We start from the raw sequence: 22,875 nt of genomic DNA on the forward strand, positions 1-22,875 counted from the left end.
ACATAATGGATATACTGTACAGGTTGCTCAAATTTGCATTTTCTGGTGTTTTATTGTTAAAAAATGTCATGCGACATGCCACATATTCACATGGCAGGGTAAAATGGTTCAAAATGGTTAAAATGTGATTATTTTTGTGTAGTTATAATGAAACCCGCCAAGACGCATCATGCTTCTATTTGTTTTTCAAAAAAATCGAAGTGGTTGTTATTTTTCATAATTATACCACGCTCCTACCACAAAATCTTATTTTGAAATGTTAACCGGAAGTGGAACCAAAACCTAGCATTAGCAACCTATCGTGATTGTCAGTGTACTACCGGTCAGTGTTGCCAACAAACTGGCTGGTCATGGGTGTGCTGCGGTGTTATACGTTGTGACAACCGACGCCAAGATGATGAACGACATCTCCGAGGAGCCCGAGAAGGACAACTTGCTCGAAGCTCCTCGAAATTTCACGGTAGACCTCTCGCGGCTAGCGAAGGCTAGTCGGGCTAAAAGCTAAACGCATCTTGAAGGATAGGCTAGCTAGCTGGCTGAGTGGAACTACCCGATTTTTGTTTTTATGGGGTATCTACGCCGCTAAAGGCTTGACTTGAATCGATTTCTCTTGTATGGGGAGAATGTTGGGACGGATTTTAGCAACGGGGTGCTTTTTTCTTAATATAAAATTACATAAATTAGCTAGCTCAGGGATTGCTAGCTCATGTTATGTTTCGTGTGAATCTAAGTTTATTTACTCAACTGTAGCGGGTGCCAGGCATTTATTGGACTGATTTATCCGGTTGCCAACCAATCACAGGGCAGCACTGTCAATATGCAACGATTAATTGACAGCGTATCAATTTTCAAATTGATTATTATTCTTGATAATCAATCAGGACCTTGTTTAATCTTAAATTATCCAACTCAGAATAAGACCCTTAACTGTAAATATGATTTATGCAGTCCTCCACAAAAGCAGACCTGGCGTTATCTTATTGTGACAGATTCAAATTTAAGTGTCATTTTTTCAAGTTAATTTTGTCCATCCCTACTGTAAATTATCCTTATGAATATAAATGTGAAAACTTGTTTGTCTACACGTGCCCTGAGATTGACTAGTAACTGGTAAAAAGTTAAGGGTGTGTCGGCCCCACCTTACCCGCATCCCAAATAAGGTTAAAGGCTGTCAAAAGTGAACAAAAGGATTTAAATGACTGAATAAGGAAGTGTATGTGAATTATTCCCCTCTATTTTGCCACTCAAGGCCCTCGGTAGTGGTGCAAGACCTAAAAGCGGCGATGTCGCCATCAGGCCGACAGAGAAGAGAGGACCGTACATCATGTCCAGGGTGCCAGCTATCCACCTCAAACTACGTGAGTAGTAGGTGCTGTCCACAAGAGCCATTAAGCATGTCAGCAATTTTACACAAAGAGAGTCTTTATAGTCCCCAAAAATGGCATGTTCAGTGCTTCCATTCACACTTATACACAGTGAAAATTGGTGAAATGCTTTGTACAGCACATCTGTCAGCAAAAAGTGATTCTATTTTAGCGAACAACATAAGAGTACGAATTAGATTTTTTTAAAGTCATTCACGACCTCCTCTTATTATTATATTATTATTATATTAATTTATTTTTGTGAATTGAACTTTGTTCTTTTTGCATTTTTATTCAAACGTATTTACGACTTTACTCTTGTCATAATAAATTTTTTAAATATTTTATGACTGACTTAAAAATAGGAATATTGCTGTAACAAATTTGGCTTTTTAAAAAATAATATTTGACCCCTTCATTCCATAAAATTAAGATTCGATTATATATGTATTGAATTGTCATGTGACATCCGTTACCGCCCCCTGCAGTGCTGGAGGAAAACAGCAACAACCAAGTCAAACTTTTCTGTTGACAGACTTATTTATGTTGTGTGTTTGAAGACTTTGCAGTGTATGCTAACCTTTGCTAATGTCATAGAAAAACACAGGGAGCTAGCCAGGAAAGCTCTAAAGAAGAAAGCTCTCGCACCGGGACCTGCTGTTATGCATCAGCCCAGACAAGGAACTAAGAGGTCAGCACAAGAATTGGCGTCATGTCCTTGAATGTCACCCGAGCGTAGAGCGTCATTTCCCTCCTTTTCTTTCAATTATAGAAAAGTGAAGTTTAACAAGGGCTACACTGCTTTGAGTCAACATGCAGAGGAAACTTTGATTGCACTGGATTCAGACAGGTAAAGACACAAAATTCTGTTGTTACAGAAGAACCTGTTTTGTCCATCGCTGTTGATACACACGTGCACACACACACAACGTTGATAACAGAACTGGTTGTACATGCCGTTGCAGTGATGAAGAGATTGATTTTGAGCAGTGCTCCTCGGGCTACTCTTCAGCCGAGGTGAGTCACACCCAGACATTCTTCCCCTCATAATTTCCCCTTATCATATGGACGCTGGCAAAAATGGCAATTTGATTTTTCATTTCAGAATATAGTCAATGTCCACTATCCGGGTTGCTTTGAAACTTTGCCTCTCGCTGTGTACCTTCCAGATCCATCCAGACTTGAGTCGTCAGCTGCTTCAGGACGGCTACCGCCTGGACGAAATCCCAGACGACGAGGACCTGGACCTGATCCCACCCAAAGCTATGGGTTCCTCCGTGTGCTGCTGCATCGAGACCCCGTCCTGTTGCACGCAGTGAAAGGCTCCATTGCGGGCCGCCATAGCAGGTTTGTGGCCCGTGTCGGAGTCCGGCACTTGCTGCCTTCTCGACGTCCCAGCGCCGTTTCCCACTCCGGAGCCGAGAGCCGGGTTTCTTCTGAGTCGCATCGCTGCGCAGGTGGACAACAGCAACAAAAAAAAAAGCCTTATCCACTGTGACTCCAAAGCTTGACCTATTTTTGTATTTTTTTTTTTTTTAATACGTCTAATTGCAACTAGAGTGACTGGTGTGGACGTGTGGCATCTTCATGTTTTATCTACAATTTCCTGACTGCTGTTACATTCATGTCACCTTTTACTACATTTACAAGCTTGTTGGATTCAAATAGGATATCAAGTACACATTATTGTGTAGGCATGGGGTTGAGTACAGTAATACTTTTTGAAAAACGAATAATATTACTGGCGTTGGGGCCAATGTTATTTTTTTTCCAAATTATCGATACAATGCTAATGGGTCAGTAATCATGCTGGTTTTGAAGAGGTTTCTGACCAGCACCAGTCATATGTCATCAACATTAACATTCCATCTTCTAACATCGCAACCTCTTTCTCCCAAAGTAGCATTTTCCCGCAACAATGCAATGTTTTTTTTTTTATAGCAACCTTTTTCCTTGTAGCCTTTCTATATATTTTTTTCTTTTCAGCGTGGTCCTAAGAGACCTTAATTATCTCCTGTCAAAACGTTAACTACATAAGCACTGTCTCCGAGCTACTAAAGCCAATGAGTGATCTGACAAGTACAGTGGGAAGTGTACGGACATGTGAAAGTAAAATAATACACTATAAATGTATTTTGTTGCGAAAAGAATATGCATGTAGGATAGGGTGTTCAACCAAAGGGGTTCCTGATGTTTTGGGAGGCAACGTTACGTCATGGCGCTATAGTAGTCGAATTATTTATAATATATTTATAATTTTGAGATGGTTAGTAGGAAAAGAATTGGTTTATGTCACTTATTTTTTTTTCACTTTGTATGACAGAACTGTTATTGGTGTGAAAAACAAAGGGCAAGTACTTTGCTTTTTATGCACTGTACATTTGTGGAATGGAAGAGCATTTTTTTCTTGATGATCAGTGGTTTCAGCCCGCACGACACGTTAACTCGTGTCATGGTGTTGGTTCTTCTCGATGAGGCAAAGCACTTATTCTATAAAACGCATCGTAAACCGCCTTCAAATGACTTTCTGACGCAATCGACGGACAAATGTTTGATGTTAAGGCGTATGCGTGGTAGAGACAAAGTTTTCATACAGTGTGCCAAGAGTAGGTTTGTGCTAATTTTATTGCATTTGCACTTTTAGCTCAACAACATGTCCTCAAGACACAACAAGACCGTTTGAAATGTCACAATAGCAGACATGGCACCGTGAAGAACTCCAAGGAATTTTGTCCTGTATGATAGTTTTATCTGAAACTTGTCGGCCAAGGTTGAAGTGACCATTCCAGTGATACTCAGCATATTGACTTTGATTTGGGGGACATTTTGTCACGTTTCTAGTTTCAGGGACTGTGAGTTCACCATACTTCCTCCTCATCCTCCATCCTACCTCCTTATCTGCCTTCACTTCCTTAATTTGAAAGTCTAAAAAAAAAACTCCTTTTGGCCCATTTTAGTTTAACATCAGTGGTTGGTAGCAAAAGTCAATATATGCTATGCAACTGCTGGACAATCTACATATATTATTTTACAATGCGTGTATGTTTATTTTTTAATAGGACTGCTGTTTTATTGGTTTACAATACATGATAAAATAAAAGATCCATTCTGACTGATTTTTTTTTGTCCTCCAGGGGGTAGTATAGCGCTACCGTGCATTTTAATGCTTTTGTTATACTAATCAGCTAATGATGCGTTCAATGTTAAATCGGATTTAGTATATATATGACACAGCAGGAGATTTTCTGATTAATCATCTAATATATTTATTGGTTAACCAGTAGTTTCAGTCTCGGGTGGGATTTTTATGTAAACAATCATTTGGCAGATTAGTTTCGAAAAGTGGCGAAGTCTGTATTCTTTGGAAATTCCCAGCTGATTTGAACGCAACGGGCCACCCAATGTCCACGGTGGTCTTCCCTTTGCCGGACACAACATTCTTCAGCACATTTCCGCAAGTGAGCACTTACAATACTTGTGCCACCGTGTTTACTTGGGGTGTCATTTAGAAAGAAAGGGGGGTCGGGGGCGTGGCTCGTGATATAATAATTAAAATAAAAGCTAGGGTGCGAAAGGGTCATGTTCCATTCATATTGAGTGAAAAGAGGAGAAAGAAGCGGCGCAAATAAGAGATTTTAGCGCCTTTTACTGCTAGTGTGAATCGTGAGTAAATTGCCCCCTCCCCTTCTGTCTTTTCCGCCCCGGACGTGCGCGTCCTCGTCTGCTGGCGTGCGCGTGTGTTTACAAGTGAGTTTGAACGAGTGCCAGCAGCGAGGCAATCGGGAGGCATGGTGGACAACTCCAGCAGTAGTAAGGCGCAAATGGTGAGTAGTGCTCTTCTCCTTGGGCTCCTCTGTACTCCGTTTTGCTTTTTTAAATAACAGAAAAACTAAGCGAATAATTAAATTCGGCTTTATATTTAACGGTCTGCTGAATTAGCGCGCGCAAGGGAGTGTGGTACAAGAGCCAAAAAGTCGAGAAAAAAAAAAAAAACGCCACAATGCACATTTAACTGTGACTTGTCATATTTTTTTTAGGTATTTCAAAAATCTTTATTTAATTACAGAGGAGGATGGAGTTGCTCGCTAAAGAGTAGAACGGCGATAGTTTTTTTTTTTTTTGACAGTTTGCGCCTTCATTTTTACCCGTAGGTCATTTTACGTTACTTTTTGTTGAACCGCCCTTAGCTACATACGAATCGTTTAGTGATATTTACATATTTAACTTTTAAAGCTAAACGACTTTAATTGGCATTTAAAAACGTCGAAATATGAAAACATTACTCTCGGATTTTTGGCGAGAACGTTTTTAAATCGAAAATGGACGTTAACTTGACTTATGCAGCTAGTTTAGGAATGTTTAATTTGTTTAAAGCGTAGTTTTTTCAGTAAGATCTTGTTCTGGGTTTACCAGTTAATTTGTTCTTATCTATTCCCTGACTGCACTCTATCCACCCATCATCTCCTGTTGTCTATCCATCTATCTATTTATCTATCCATCTTAATTTGTGTTTATCTATTCCTTCGTCATCTAGATTTACACATGCTGATTTTTTGTTCGAGCATGTGATAAAACAGCTGCTCATTGTGTATACTAGTAAATCATTCTCCAGTTTGTTTGCAAAATTATAAATAGTCTCTCTTACTTTGCCTTATGGGCACATTTCCTCAATTTGTGCAATGACGATTGAGTGCATGACTCATTCGTGTAATTGCAAGTCAAATAATACAGCAGGAATGCAATTCTGGCTTTTTCTCTTTATGTTGTTTTTCACAATTGCATTTATTGTATTGACATGTAATTTATTCCTATTTACATTTGATCCATGAATAACAAGCTATTTGATGGTCTGCAGCCCAGCATGTCTCAGGAGCCCGGTGTAGCCTTTCCTCAGAACACCTCCACAGGGGGGATGAAGCTGGAAGCAGTGATGGAGCAACTTCAGCGCCAGCAGCAAGCCCGGTTGGAGATGGAGCGCAAGGAGAGGAAGCTGCGTGAGGCCCACATCATGTACGCTCAGCAGCTGGCCGCTCAGCAGGCCATCCTGGCAGCGGCCCGGACGCCGGGGGCCAACTTCATGGGCAAGGGCCTGGCCGGAGTGGTGCCGCCTCCGCCGCCGCCCCGCGTGACCAATCAGAGCAGCGTAGACTCTGAGAAAGAGGACGATGAGGACCGGGGCCGCGACTCGGCCGAGGAGGACGATGACAATGAGATGATGGATGGCGATGAGCGTAGCGACGAGGACGGCGAGAACGGAGGCGGTGCCGGCGGCCTTGAATTCCTCCGTAAGCAGACGCTGGCGCTGCAGCAGAGCGCCGCCCGCATGCCGCCCGCCCGACCTTACGGCAGCTTTGCGGCGTCGGCCCCGCAGAGGGCGCCGTCCCCGCCCGTCCGGGTCAAACAGGAGCCCGACGAGGACTTGTCGCCGGCGGGCGCTCACCCGGCAGCCTCCCCCAACGGCCAGGCCGACTGGAGCTTCGACGAGCACTTCAGACAGGTCAGTTTCCCCCCATTTTTTTTTTAAATCATCACAGTTGTCCTAAGCAGGCAACGACAAAAATCTCACTTTGCATGCTACATACTTTATTATTTTTTTTTTGAAATTTTTTTTTTTACGGTCATGGTTCAATTCTTTTTGATACGTTTGGGGGAGCAAAATGCAAAACAGATCTCATTACATCTGTTCACAGCCAGGCATTACACAAACAAGCGGTTAGCACATCTGCCTCTCAGTTCCGACGTCGGGGAGTTTCAATCTGAGCTCTCGGCCTTCCTGAATGGAGTTTGCATAGATCTGTCATGCGTGCGCGGGTTTCCTCCAGGTAGCCTTGGAGCAGACTAGTCGACTTTACAACTTGACTTTTGATCAATGCAGACGTCCATGTAAATCATTCTCCCTCTTATGACTTTGAGTTTTGTGATTTTCAAAGTACTGAAAAAAAATACCAAGGATGTCATCAGCAGTTCGTGAATGTCTCATCGACTTGATCCTATTTGTGTCAATGCAAAGTTGCGCAATCTCTATTGTGTCTTCCCCCTCCCCCGCATTCCAAAAACATGCTCGTTGGGTTTTTTCGAGACTTAATTGGCCTCGGGTGTGAATGTGACTCTGGATGCACGTTTGCCTATATTGCGTATCTTATTTGCAGGTGTTTTCTTATCCAAAACGTTTCGATAGATTTGCAGTTTTTTATTGGACGCTAACCGATCTCGGATTAGCAAGGAAAAAAAAAAGCACCGATCCGATCAGAAGATGATTTAATCTATCGAAACAACTTGTTTATTTACATTCCAGTCGACCTTTGGTATTCAGACGAATTTGCATATAATTGCCCATCGGATCTGTGGAACGTCTATTCAAAAGTTTGCGTGGACATGGCTCCAAAACCTCTCCTTGGAATCGTCAATTTTATTTCCACGGAGTCAAATTATCATGAGGTGTAGGCGGGAGGTTTTAAGTGATTGCGGTTTATTTAGCGTGCACGAGTCTGATTACTGAGGGGAAGAACCTCGTCTTCTGGTCTTCCACTTGAGGATGCTGGAAGAGGATGGAGATGGACTTATGCTTGTTTGATTTCTCAGTTTAGCCCCCTACTGTTAGCCGCAGGCTAATCTCACCAGCTTTGCGTATCCCTTTCCATGAGAACACCCCGGGAGGCACGCAAACCACCCCGAGAGAGTCACAGACCAAACAACGGATTTATATCACCATACTGGTTCTGCGAGTTGTCTTGTAGAACATGGAATGAAAGGCGTCAAGACCTTTTTTTTTTTTCTTCTTTTTATGTTTGCATAACCTAAATCTCTGGAAACTTTTTTTTCCAACAATTTGCGATTGCTATTAAGATATTTTTCTTGTAATTGGTCTTAAATGTTGCCTTAAACGTTTCCAATTTTCAGCGGAATATTTTAATGCTTGCATTTATTCCCAATCTTCACGTAGTTGTGGTTGCAAATTTTGTTTTTGTCGTACATTAGAAAATGAAAGCGTCTGCCACTATTTTGGGTGACGTCACCTTCCCACATTCTTGTAGACGCTTCCAACATGTGTGTGTAGCTTTGACCCACAATTGGCTTTTGTGGCAAAAAAATCCGCTTAAGTGAGTGCTGGCATCGAGCCAGGCTTGTGCGCAACGTGAGCACTCTCCTTATGTGTGTGTGTGCATGTGTGTGTGTGTGAGCCTCTGGCTTGGCTCGGGTCCTGCTCGTCAAGTCGTCAGGCTGTGGGTGGTTGTCCGGGTCAACGTGAGGATTTTGGGTGGGAATGTTGGAAGTCGTACACACAGTAGCAGAGCTCGGAGCTCTCCCGCGGCCTCCTGCCTTCCTTCCCCCGCACGCCCCCCGAACCTCTCCGGCGGAGTTTCGGCCGTGTGCCAAGTGCACTTTCCCTTCAAGATAAATATTGCCTCAGCACAACGTTACAGAACATCGGAATGCGTAGTTGGACAGCGGCCGAGCTCCACGCCGCCCGGCGCGGTAGTAGGACACGGCGAGTTAAGGGCGAGGTATCTCCACTTGTATCGCGTGTCTGGATTTTATTACACTCTATATTTAACGGCAAATGTCTCCCGAGCCGTGCTTCCCCCCTCGGCCCTTTTCCAAATTTAGCATTTGGCGGCAATGACGCAGGCGAAGGAACGTAGCAGCAGCAACAGCTGGAGCAGTCGTAGTAGTGCCTCTGCCAAGGAGGTTACTGAATAGTTTCTCCGCCGTTTGTTTGGGATATACAAACACAAAACTACTCTGGCTATTTTAAGATAGAACTGTTTTTTTTTTTTTGCTGGCTGGCTTTTTATATGACAAAATTGACTTACTAGTTACTACTACTCACTACGAGTGATGTCCTGATTCGATATTCTATATCGTAGCGGCTACGATTAGCATAAATCCGAACATGTCTGCTCTGTGGGATTACTTTTCACGACAACAAAACGAAACTAGCGGTTTCTCTTGGAGGAATTTCGTTGCTTTAGAATTCCGGGGTGTCATTTAGGGTCATTATGTTAAGCCAAATAAATGTGTGAACACCTCATATTATATGAGGAAAACATTAAATTGATAAGTATTTTTTAAGTCAGACCCAGTAAAATTTAATATTTTAAAAAGGTGAATGGTAAGGTAAAAAATATATAAATCTCTTTTTTTTAAATTGAAGAAAGTTTGTAATTTTAGTATTGCCACATGAAGTTGATTTGTCTTCGCGGGCCACATAAAATGATGTAGCGGGGCCGAATCCGGCCCCCGGGCCTTGACTTTGACACCGATGCTTTCGATGATGTCATGGAAAAACAATGACTCTTATCAATGTACACTTTAAGTTGAGTTTTGCAAAGGCTTAAAGATCAAAATATATTATTCTTTATTATGACCTGATTAAAAAAAAAAACTGAATCTAAAGTGTGGAATTCTTGTCGTGAGTTTCCTGATTCGGTAAGTTGACCTGGCTTTTGTCAAAGATCAGAGCTAAGTAAAGTTATAGCCATTGGCCCTATCAGCGGCCCGATGTCTTTTATTAGCGGAGACCTGCGGGGGTTGGAGGAGGATGGACTAGAATTGGTCTGGCTTTTTCTTTTTTTTTTTTGTTTCCTCTCTTTTATCTTTGCTGTCATTATGTCAGCTCTGCAGTATTTAATGGCAGCTCATCTCTTCAGGCAGTTTCAGGTTGCACTGCTGTAGGGGGAGGAGGACAGAGTAGCTTTTTTTTTTTTGATGTCATTGTCTTGGAGAAGCGAAAGAGAGAGAGACAGACAAGTCAGGCAGGCAGATGCTGCAAGTACACAACAAACACACACACACACACACTTCCCACCTTTCCACCCTCCCTTTAATAACGGCGGGAGCCATCTAAAGTGGTCCCATGCACTTAACATCTAGCCGACCTGCTCTCCACGTCGGCCATGTTGAAATGGTGAAGCGATTTAATGGCGAGGAAAGTACACGTGAAAACCACACGGCCCTCGAACGATATATAATTAAATGAAATCATGGGGTGCGGAACACAGTTGACGATTTGTAGCTGAATTAGATGCTTCTTTTTTTTTTTTATACATAAATCAACGTGGATAGAAAAAAGTAGAAACATATATTTTTTAAAAATATTTCAGACAATTTAATTATGCTTTTTCAAAACAGCGCAGCCTTGAGAGACAATCTGTCATCAGGACTTTTTTTTTTTTTTTTTTTGCTCGGACTTGCAAGCACGGACTTGACGCAAGCACAGTTCAACTCAGTTCATAATAAGCGGCAGCATTCATTGCACAAGGCTGCTCGCCATTCTTGCCGTCACTTTGGAAAACAAAAGACAAATACGCACTCATAAATATAAACAGTGATGTAACATGGATGCCGACTTCTCGGACCACTCGTTGGGACAGTTTTACAGGACAGATGGGGAGGAGGGGAGGACAGAGGGGGACGTCCGCTGTTTTTTTTTTGCTTCCTAAACAGCAGAGTAAATAATTGCCAAACAAGGGAGTGCACAATGGCGTCGCGTGGAGGGAAGCCCAGGGGGGGCGGGCGGCAGGCCATCCTCAGCACTTTGGCCTCTGCCACGCTGGGACATTGGCTGCGTGACCCCTGTAATCCAGCCCCACAAACCAGCAGCACCTCCTTCTCACACACACATGATAATCCCTGTGTGATTAATGCAGTATTAATCAGGCCGGCACAACAGAGGTCGACTGTATCGATGGCGATGGTGTGCTACAGGTGGCGCACCCCCCATCACCCGCTCTGTGCAGACGTCACAATAGGCAGAAGATTGCAATGATGATCAATGATGTTCTGGTCTCGCTATAAAATAATGAGTCATGGTCTACTTTTCAATAAAACACAATTTGCGATTGAACTTGTCGGTACTATAAACGCGACATTTCCCTCTAAGAGATTATTGTTTTAATTCTGTTTAATTAATTTACAATTTTATATATATAATTTAATTTTATATAGTGTTGATGTTGTCATCTTTTTCTTCATTTATGCCACACTTTAAATTTGTTGCAGATATGGACAAAGTGAATTTCCTTGATCAATATATATTTTTTTTTAAACTTTGGAAACATCTTCAAATTATCTGACATTTTCATTCTACTTTTTACATTTACATTCTATTTTTAGTATTTTACCAAGGAATTCTATCATCAATATTTCTTAATAATAGTTTAAGTATTTATCTATATTCCAGGATTTTTTTTAAAATAATAAATTATTATTAAATAATAATTAAAAAACATTGAATTAGAGGTTATTTTCAAACTTTTGACTGGTACCATACATTTTTTTTATACTAAGATTATTTTTATTTTTGTTGTTTGGTACCATAGCTTTATTTAATAAAAAATTTTTTTGCAATGATTTAATTATTGACTTTGTTGTAGCGAGGCATATTCACACATGGAATCGTTCCAGATGTCTCGCGTCGGCCACCCCCCGCCCCCTCAAAGCCGGCTCGTGGCTTTCGGTCCCCCGCCAGCCCGGCCTGTTGCATAATTTAGCTGTCGCCCCAGCAACACATCAGCCAGGAAGTGAGGGCAGCCACCACAGCTGCAGCTCAGGAGGAAAGATCGATAAAGATTGTGTGCTTGAGCTTTTCGAGAAGGGAGGAATGTCCGTCTTCACCCCCTACCCGCCGTTCACGCTTCATTTATGACCAACGCCGAGATCTTTGTATCGAACCGGTCTGCGGAGCCGAGGTTTTATTTTGACGCCGGGATGTGTCCTGGAACTTTCCTGACACGTCAATCTGAGCTGACCAATACGTTGCTACTGTTGCCGTGTGATAAAATGTCGTTGTCGAATCACGAATCTTTACCAAGGTGGAAAAACTAACTGTCGGCGCAATAAAAAAAAAAAAAAAATCCATAGCATGTGATATACTCCATTATTTACAACTTTATGTGAGCTAGCTGTGAGCTAGCACTGTCTGTCATTTCTGCTAAAAAAAAAAATGTTTGAACCAGTTTTTGAAATGATCTTTCCTTTTATTTGTTAACACACAAGTTACCTCCTTGCATTAAGATGACAAAATGGCAACTCAACCGGCGTGACTCATTGACTCCATTACGGCGGATCTGGTTTCACGCTGATTTATTCTCGTCAGCCCTCCGGGAGCGGCTCCGCCGTTTGTGCTCGTCAGCCGCCGTCGTTTGTCACCGCTGGACTTTTTCAGCCCTCGACCCAACCTCTCTTTTCGCGCTCCAGTGTGACAGGGTGGAAAGTTCACTGCGGACTTCACATTCATTTATAAACTGCTTGTACGGTATTAAGAAAAAACGGAGCTGTTGGTATAATTATTTACTTTGTCCGGGTTGAGAGTCACTGCTGCGTGACCCCCTCACCCATATCCCCTGAATAGAGGCGCCTCAGCTCCCAATTCTTTTTTTTATTGACATTTTTTTTTTTTTCTCCCCTCCTGATGAATGTGCCTTTGTGCCTAATGTTGCCTGACCATAATGGCTGCATGTTGAATTTCTGTCAGGACGGAAATGCAGAGCCGCGCCAATTAGCAACATCTAATTCTATTTTGTTTTCCAGTTTCCAGTAGAGACGGGCTATATTTGAGCATTAAACTCAATTTAATCCGATGATTGTGTTTAATAACGACATAAGTGGTCAAAAAATGATTCGGTCCTACGATATGTATCCGCTCGGAGTTGAGTATGATAATCGTTAAGTGATGGTGGCCTTCCTTCCTGCGCTAAGCTGCTAATATCGTAGCTATATCGTCGGAAAAGGAGCTATGATTCAGAAATCGAGCTAAGTTTTGGGCTAAAAATACAACACCGGACTTCTGTTGCGAGGTAGAATTTGTGGAGAGAAGGAATTTACGAAGTAAATTTGAAATGTGATTTTGGGGCAAAATTTTTTCGCTAAAGTCGCGTGACTTCATCTGTTGCAAATCTAAACGTGTCCGCGTTATATTTGTGATTTAAATTTGTTTTCATTTAAAAAAAAAAAATAATAATAATTTATTTCATTAAAAAATAATCGACAACACAACTTGTTGTTTGGAACTCTAACCCTAACCCTAACCCAAACGTTTGGGCAGAATGTGAAACTATTTATTTCCATTTTCATTATTTGCTAACAGGGAAATGGCGGCGCTAATGAGAACTAATATTTGGACACTTTTTTGAACCATTTCCACTCGCTCTACTGTACTTCATCACATGACGTTTTTCAATATCGGTTCGGATTGCGGACCCGTGAAAATGTCATGGCGGGTGCTTCAATGACTTTTTCACATTGATCTCAATAAGGGAATAATCACGTGGCACGCACACAAACCTCACTTTGTGCTGACCTGCTCTTAACACCTACATGTGGAAGACCCCCCCCTCCCCTCACACCCCCCCGGCCAGAAATAGAGGTATTGAATTTAGTAGGCAGATGAAGGGGGAGGAGCGGCTTTAGCGGTCTGGCTCGACACACCACGCCGCCCCACCCAGAGGAAACATTCCAGACGGAATTAAAGAGTTAACTCTTCAAACAGTGAACATTCCCACAGGGGGCTTCCAACAAGAGACGAGCGAATGGGGGTAGGAAGGCGAGATGGCGGGTGTTTGCTCGCCCGTGTTATAGTTGGCCCCTGATTGGTGATCTTTCAATCCAGTTCAACCCCCTTCATCAGTGTCACGGGGGCAGTAAAAGAAAGAAGCCAAAGGGCCTGGATGGGAGGAGCTGATGGGAGGGAGGGCCTGCTGGTGCAAGCAGAGACACTTTTTTTTTTTTTTTTTTTCCGTCCAACTATCAAAGGACACAATCGTGTCACAATGTCATTTTTCAAGAATATGCGTCTTATGTTAAAAATCGTGATAAATTCTGATTTAGATTCTTTGATTTTGAATTCCGGAATGACAGGACAACCCCCCCCGAGTATTTATTTAATATTAAATTCCAGTTTTGCTTGACTTACATTATATTATGTTTGATCAATATTACTCAATTTAAGCCAATAAGGTATTTATTACAGTTAAAAAACAAAACAATTTATGATCTTTTTTTTTTTCAATTTAAATGCTAGCATTTGTTAGTATTTCACGAGTGCTCGAAGCCTCGCAATAAAAGTGCAGCAGTTGTCTTTGGTCACATGACCAATTTTGCCGTTCAGCTCCCTGTTAGAGAATTGAAGTGAAAGACTAAAAAAAGTTTTTAAAAAAAAACGCCTCCACTTGTTGTCACATCCCCCCCCCCCCCACATCTAAATCGACCCCCGAGGATTAACTTCCTCACCTCCTAATGGAAACTGAGCTACTGATGCTTGCTGTAATTCGATCAGTCGCCCGCTAGCTAAAACCACGACCAACACCCCCCCTTCACTGCCGCCTCCCATTGGTCCTTTCTAGCCCCTCCCACTTGGCGTATCTCAACACCTGCTCTTTAATGAAGGCAAACAGAAGGAACTAAACATATAGCGCAATGAAAGAACTACACTTGGGCAGCTGCAGGCCAATGGAGCCCCAAGGTCATATCGGTGTGTGTTGAACAAAGTTTTGCTCCGTGTCGAGAGCCACTAAACAATATACGCTTTAATATACGCATAGTAAAATATTTGCGTGCTTCCCCATTACATACACAATGCATTTTAAATGTACAGCAAAAAATGTTTGGCGTCAACAAAATAACTTTTTGGGGGAAGCTGCAGAAAATGGACGATAGAAACAAAAAAGATCATTCATAAAATTCATTAGCTAAATGACCACATACACACAAAACAAATAAATATTAGAGGCATAATGTAAATAAAATGAAATATGTAACAATAAAAATAAAATATAATATAATGTAAAGAAAATAATTTGGTTTTGTCGGGAGGGACTCAAAGGCTAGCTAAACATTGCGCTGCGTGATCTCCTCACAAAATGGCGTCTTTTGTCGCGCACAATTGGCAAGGACGAAGAGGACATACGAGTCATTTGAACTTGTTACGTGAACAGACTAAAGAAGAATTTTACACCGAGGAAAAAAATGGCTTTTGATACAAAGTGATACATAATAAAATCACCTATCCATCAAAGCTAACAATGCATCATGCTAGCAATTTAGCTTCAAGTGGTTGAAAGGCATCTTGTTAGAATATTTTGTTTTCCCTCGTGTCACAATATTGGCTGAGGTCCAACCCGGTGTAAGGAGTCCGCTAGGTACTAACTGGGCCACCGTGTCAAGGCCCTGCGGTAAACACAACAGCAGCAGCTGACTGACTTGGCTCTGGCTTGCAGCCACGGGCGAGGACGTTTTTTTTTTCCCTTTCACTCTGCACTCATTCCAACCGCCTGCCAAAATCCCGTGTTTGCAGCAGCGTGTGGCCACGCTCGCTTGCCAAGCCTTCCAAACGCCAGCGCACTTGTAAGGCAGCAGCTTCCAAAAGCGCTGGCCGCGGCCCAGGAAATGTCACATGATGCTAATAGCGATACAGCCGCGGATCAGCTTCCGACACTCACACTCCGAGCTGCTTTTTTCCGAGCGGCCCGGCTCGTACGGGATCCTAATTATCTCAAGAAACAAGAACAATACAAGAACCCTCCGGCCCGATTGGTTTTTAAAGCAGCTCCGTTTAGTAAGAAAAACTGTTCACGTGCCCTTTTACACTGTTTATACTGTTAATTGGGCCGCAGTAGCTTTGGAAAATAAATCCCCGAGGTGATACACAGTTCAACCTCCATCATGAAAAGTAGCAGTGTTTGAGTCAGAACACGTGATGCTACAGATACTCGGAAAGTAATCCAACGAAATATTTTTAGAATTGATAAATCTATCTGTAATTTGCATTTTATTGTTATTTTTCGACAACTGTTCATAAACCCGTTTTTCTTGTTTGCTAGGTACTCATCAACATTTTTAAAGCTCTTTTTTTGGATATTGAAGAATGCTGATCATGGTTTTCCAATTTTAACATGTTTACTTGTCTGTTATTTTGATTAAACACGAGATAATTAGTTATGAAGTACTCCAGAAATTAGAGAATATCATTTGTTGAGTCTAAAACCAGACATAATTTTAAACTGAATAACGTCTCCAGACAATAATTGGTTATCTGAATAGTTTCCGATTCATTAGCTCCGAATGCCATGATTAAAAATGACGCCGGTCGGATGAGAATATTCACGTCAGCGCCTCTTAGTGTAGAGGCAGCCGTCACTGAATTTTGTATGTAGGAAAAAACCCTGACGCAAGACTTCCGGGCTGGAAAAAATGCGAGCGTAGGAGCAGCACAGCAATTACACTGAAATGAAAATGAATGAAACGAGTTTAACATGACAAAACTGCGCCAGGCTGGTTAATAGACCGTCAGATTGTGAGCGGTGTTGCGGGCCATAATGACTGCGGTCAATAATTTTAAAAAGCCCAGTTGGTAAATGATTAATGAGTGCGGCTAAAAATTAAATTATTAACAACGGGGACAACGTCAATCGTGGATTATTGCAAGAAGGTTGATGTAGCATGAAAAAGCGTGTTTTCTTTTGCCCCGAGTCGATACGGGAGCAGGTGCCAGACGTAACTCCGTTTGCGCCGGATTTACTTCTTTAAGATCCCGAATCTCGTTACCTGACCGACATGATCATATTAATGTGTAACGCGGTTAGGCTAATTTTAGCGGCAGATTTGGACTGGCCCGGCCGCCGGCGGGCCAGGCCTTGATTAGCCAAAGCCATCTGCTCCGACAAAGACCTCTCAGGTTCTGCTGCCCCCGAATAAATGTGATTAGAAAACCTGAGAGGACGGTTTCCACATGTGACCGTGTCGTCTAGATAATTAATTTTAGCGGCAATGGGGGAGTCCCGATAAAGATTTTTTTCTTTCTTTCCCCCTCTAGCCTTAGCATGTGCAAAAGGTTAGCGTTTTAGTTTTTTTGAGAAGCTTGGGGGACCTGTTGTGTCACACTCGGGTTCTTGACATTTATTAACACACTTCCCTTTGCAAAAATATTTCAAATCTTAGATTGCGAGGGCATTTCCCGTGTGCAGCACTCTTAGCCGCTAAATTTGATGTCATTCGTACATTCAAACAAGTTTGCCCGCCAAATAATAAAACAAAAAGCACTTTTCAAGTTGGCTAAGCAAGACATGATGTAATGTTTTTTTTGTCTGCTTTGTTGTGTGTTACATTCAAGGCTTCGAAGCGAAAAGTTTATTAGAATATCGAAGTAAAGTTCATTTATCTTAAGCGAGTCGAGAAGATTCATGTCAAAAAATAAAAGCTTTTGCCGGAATCTATAGGCAATTGTAGAAGAGTCTAATCCTTTAAGGGTAACGTCAGTTAATCATGAATTTTCACTATTTGAAGCGGGACTCGGTCCTTATCGCCGCAGACAGCAGGGGTTTACTCTAGATCATATCATCCTTGACAGATGGCTGAAATCGATTGCCAAGCTTTCTTTAGCCGACGCCATTAAATGTTGGTGGAGCAGGCTGTCAATGCTTGATCATTACCAGGATTTGCTCAAAGTAAAAACAAAGCGGCAACTACCCGTGTCTATCAAATGAATTGTCCTTTGAGTTGAACAATTTATCATTTTGGGATCGAAGTCGTGATCTCAGATAACACGATTTTGTCGTCGTCAAAGCTAAAAGCGCTTCTATGACGGGGCACATTAACCTAGCTGGAGAAAAAAGCATCTTCTTCCCAGTCACCGCTTAGAAATGCTAAGCGCTAAGCTAACTTAACCTTAAGCTAACTACGACCCACGCTGTACTTAGCCTGGTCTCTGTGGCGGCAAAAAAGATGAATTTACAATTTTGATCATTCCGATATATTTGTTTCTATTTCATCGTCTGCAGTTCTTTATGGAATTATGTTGTTAAGTAAATTAGACTTCTTCAGTGTGGCGCAAGGACGACGCTATCATTCCCCGTTCCCTGCAAGCATGTGCTTTGTGTTGTGTGGTTCCTCTTTCAAAGTTCCTGCTGTTTTTTGACCGTTGAAGTGTCCAGTAGAGACGTTTGTCGGGCCCTGGAGATGAGCTCCAGATGCGTGACGGGCCTTCACCGTCGCGGATCGGGGCAGGGGGGTCCCCAGGGGGCCACTGGCCTGTCAGTGCTGGAATGCCCCCTCACACTTAACGCTGGCTGAGGGGAAACAGATACCTCCTGAAGAAATCGATGCCATTTATCGATGAGGTCGCCAAGTGGAAGCTGTGAATTCCGCTTAGAGTTAGAACATTTGATAGCGCAGATAAGTCACAACACTGACTTTCCTGATTTTGACCTGCCTTCTGATTGTCACACCACATTTTCTTTCAGGCCTGGGCAATTGATGGTGAATGAATTGTTGTCAAGTTGTCAACACTTGATATTTGTTTAGCTGTGAGGTTCGATTATCAAGGATTTGATTAAAAAAACGGGATACGTCCCTTTAATGAGATGCGTTTGCTTATCACGAACGTATCGTAGTTGTCGGCGTGATAAATGTACGTCTCGCTAGCCATTAGCCCAGAAGTGAAGTGGATGCTTCCTCTTGAAGGAGAAGCGAGATACGCTTTATATTTTTAGCCGCAGCTTTTAGCTAGCGTGATGCTACAAATAGCTGCTTCGACCTGAGCGTCGTGGTTTTTATTGCCCTTCCAAAATGTTTTGTCTGTGAATAGCCTTTCCATATTGCAATAGCTGTAAGAGCACAAAACGGTTCCAAATTAAATTATATTGGAGGGGGGCACTAGCAGGGGCCGGAAAGTCTGGCCGCGGAGGTTTTACTTTTCTCTTGTGAGAAAAGGGTTAACTTGAGGCGGTGGCACAGATGTGATTCACTAAAAAATGTTTGCTCTGTTCGTGAAAGCCTCTTTGAACCAATGAGTGTGAACTTCTGGCCACAGCAGCCTATAAACGTAGCATTTGTGTGAGGCAGCGAAAGGGTCCTGTCGATGTAATGGGCAGGGGGCGACGGGGGTGGGGATGGGGGGGCCTCCGTGGAATGTGGTGTCTTGGTGAAAGGACTGCGACTTGAACAAATGCACTCAGTTTATTTGGCAAACCAGACTTGCGAGTCGCTTACAGATTTGTTTACTCAGGAACACAATATGCAAATGCGCCTTTTCCTGTGAGGTCTGTTGTAGGTTCAAGCGTCCATCGGAGCGTTCACCCCCCCCCCCCACCCCTACCCCCCGTGAAGTATGGCCAGATGAATGTTAGAAGGGGTCAGTCTTCAATCTTATAGCGCATCTACCGCGCTATGCAGAACCACGAGAATTTTCCAATAGAAGCAATGGGGGGAAAAAGTGATTTATCTGCATGTTTTAGCAGTATTGTGTCACCCCCGCCCCTTACCCGGGTTAATGAAAACCAGCTTTCAGCTCTGTTTATGTTCAAACCAGACATATACACACATTTCCAGCATGGTCCTGAAAACAACTTTCGAGTCCAACCATTTTCAAGTATAAACTGACAAGTGAAAATTCGGGCAGAGGGTGCTTGGTTTGCAAAGAATTTCCCAAATTGGTGAAGTAACCACGATTAAAACTCAATTTGTAGCGCATTTTAGGATAGCACTAATCCACAATAAAAGTAGGAAAGAATTTTTTAGTACGTATGAAAACCCTTGTAGTCTATCACTCTCTATTTAGCAAAGCTAGCTAGCTGCTGCTAGCTAGCTAGGCCTCCTATTTTGAATATGACAAATTAGCAATCATTTAGTTGCTTGGAAATCCTTTGCAGTCAATTATATCCCAGTCTGGTTTGGTGTTGGGGTTAGTGTTACTTTTTTAACCCTAACCCCGGAAGGCAGTGCACAAATGTATTCAGATATCAGCTAGCAGTTGCTAACTAACCTGACATGCAAACAACTGCATTTGATGTAGGTTTTTTTGTGTGCATAGCATGTCAAATTTTTCAGAAACACCATTTGTTTCCCCTAAGATTGTGGTCTGCTAGTGTAATTCTTTTCCCCATGTTGTCATCCTATTCTTCCCCCTCATTTCTCCCTTTTTGGAGGTTTGTAATTGAAGTGATTAATGGAAGGGGAGAGGTGGTCTCGCCCAAAGGCTTGTTTTTCAGCGGTCTGTTTTAGAAGTGCCGCACTAAGCAAAGTCCGGGCAGGTAGAAACACGCCCAGCCTCTGGACATTTCGACATTTAGAGCCCCCTTGTCCCGCCACTTTGTCTGTTCCCTCCAAAAACCCAGAAATCCTTTTTTTTTAACGTCGCAAACAGGATTGGATTGAGAGTGTAAGACGATCCCCCAGGGTGTTGTTCTTCGCTCACCACTTTTTGTGCTCCATAATTCTTAACGAGAGAATGAGCAGAAAGGACGGACAGGGCCATATGTTCCGGAGTAGCGATGGGATTTATACTTCCCCTCATGCCGCACATGGATTCACAATTAGCTGGAGCCTTTTGTTAGCCGCTCACCATGAGATCCTTCGCAGTTGTTAGCACGGCATCCCCTCAGCCCCCCGACCGACGCGCCCTCCTCCTCGGCTGCCCGAGAAATGATTCTCGGCACCCCGCTGAGAGATTGGGGCCCCGATTATTCAATTCGGATTAGAGATCATGGCCTTACAATACAGTCATGCTGAGAGGGAAACATGTTTCGCTTTCTACCGGCTGGCTCGCAGATGGTGAAGTCATCTCGATCGCCCTTTGGATTTCCGAATAAGCCGAGTGGGGAAATATCAGGAAAAAATCTACTGATGGTATAAAAATTCTGAAACCACTTTGCTCCTCACCACAAATTGCCGCCCCACTAATAAAGATGGCAGTTTCTTGCTGTCAGCGGATTCCCGTAATACCAGTCCACCTCATCATCGTATATTGCTTCACCTTGACAAATTGCTGACTTGTGTGACTCGGCACTGAGCCAAATAGGCGACATGGGACTTGGCATTGCATTACAAGTCATGGAATGCATGCACGGAAATCCAGCAGGGGTAATCGTCATTGTCGTCTCCGCCGTCTTGGAATGAAACCAAACAGGCATGTCTTTTTTTTGTTTTGTCTTTTGATGGCCACTCATGGCGCCGTTATTGGCTGCCGTCCAGATTTCTGTGGCAGTATTTGACTGTTAATAAATTATTATGGCGGCGTCTGCTTGAGCTATTTGCCCCACCTCTGGGCTATTTTGACGGGCTAGGAAAGAAATGGGAATGAGATGTTAAAAGTTTGCGGTGGGGCAAGAGAAGGGTCTTTGTTTTTTTGGTTTTCAATTTGAAGTGACACAGAGTCACTATTTATGTAATTTTTTTTGTAAAGGTTGTTCATTCGTTCATGCCATTCGACAATTTTCACAAGGGCGTTGGTTGCATTCACAACATTGCATTGTTTATTGCCGTTTTTTTACAACTGTGTAAAAACTATCATGTTTTTTATGGATGCCGTGGGGGTGAATTGACAAGACCCAACCTCTGACTACATTGCAGACCCAAGTGCCCAATCCCAACTTCTTTTCTCACATGGTTGACTTGAACCAGTTTCGCTTCATTTCCCAGATACAAAATGTCTACCAACACGCATTTCCAGCAGAATTAGTAAGTTGCTCAGTAAATGGCTCGGCCGTCACACCTCTGTGTCGGAATGTGTGTGTAAAAAATCACACGGCGGGCTACGCGCACGAGATGGCCGAGGGCCTTATCTGCTCAAGCCGTCTGAATGTAGCAAACGAGTGTCATGATATAGGTTAACACACAACTGCAGTCCCGCCCTCCTGTCAGCTTCCCATACACACCGTATGACTGAGGATGATGAGTATCGACCTGCGCTGTGAAATTGGCGTCCGGAGGGAGGGGGCGGGATAGTGCCGGGGGGCTTGGGACCTCCCTGTATTTGTGCATCTAGGCTTATTGATTTCCTACTAGTTCAATGGTTATGACCCAGGAGACTATCTACGGTGTGTGGCGACGTGACGGAGGAAATGCTTGGCCTTCAGCTAACTTGGCTAACTGTTCAACTTTACCAATCCCGTTTCGGACTGTGGGCCCAATTTTCGAAGCCTGCTGAAAATAGCTCAAAAGTTTTTAATTTCAGATAATAATTTCGATTAATTACAACCGCCAACTCCCGTTCCCATTACACAAAATAAAGGCAGCAAAATTACGATTGATACCGTACATCTTCAGGAAGCACAACTGCGGCGTTTCGACTGCCCCTCCCATTCCGCGTCGGTGTCATTTTTACAGAACAACAGAGGGAAAGGGCATCAAATAGATGGCTTTTACAGGACTTTTAAAAGAGTGTCGACCGCCCCTCGCTCACGCCCATTCCGTGTTGGTGCCCTTTAGACACTGGGGGGGTGGGGGCACCAAATTACAGCTACTCGAAACGCCGTGCTGTCGTTCTACCGACGCTACTTAATTTTCAGACCCTAGCTAGCAAAACCTTCCAAGCCAAGGATGCGAATCACATGAAGCTTTTACTGAGGTTCTGCCTCTTCATCTAATAACAGCTGCACTATCAAATTGGAGAAGTGCTGTCAACATCCTGAGCGATCAATGCCATCCATCCCCCAACTCCCCTTGCAGCAGCAGTAGCCATTAACCCTTCCTGTTCCGGCACGCCTGCCCCTTCACTAAAATGGTGCCTTCCTACTTG

General features: G+C 43.0%; 2 protein-coding genes across 2 annotated transcripts in view; both read left to right on the plus strand.

Moving 5' to 3' along the window:
* The first annotated feature begins 251 nt into the window (after window positions 1–251).
* fam219b (family with sequence similarity 219 member B) lies at window positions 252–4,476 on the plus strand. The gene is made up of 6 exons (XM_049717166.2): window positions 252–460; window positions 1,250–1,358; window positions 1,962–2,055; window positions 2,137–2,214; window positions 2,330–2,381; window positions 2,534–4,476. Exons 1-6 carry the CDS (start codon window positions 395–397, stop codon window positions 2,681–2,683), a joined length of 549 nt encoding a protein of 182 aa, XP_049573123.1. The 5' UTR covers window positions 252–394; the 3' UTR covers window positions 2,684–4,476.
* Window positions 4,477–4,758: 282 nt separating this feature from the next.
* Window positions 4,759–22,875, plus strand: part of LOC125966695 (AT-rich interactive domain-containing protein 3B) — a 42,108-nt gene continuing 23,991 nt past the window's right edge. Inside the window, exons 1-2 of the mRNA XM_049717105.2 lie at window positions 4,759–5,188; window positions 6,220–6,861. Coding sequence (XP_049573062.1) covers window positions 5,153–5,188; window positions 6,220–6,861 — 678 coding nt within the window. The 5' untranslated portion in view covers window positions 4,759–5,152. The remainder of the gene's footprint in view (window positions 5,189–6,219; window positions 6,862–22,875) is intronic.

This window comes from Syngnathus scovelli, chromosome 4 (genome assembly GCF_024217435.2).
Source record: "Syngnathus scovelli strain Florida chromosome 4, RoL_Ssco_1.2, whole genome shotgun sequence".
Lineage (NCBI taxonomy): Eukaryota > Metazoa > Chordata > Actinopteri > Syngnathiformes > Syngnathidae > Syngnathus > Syngnathus scovelli.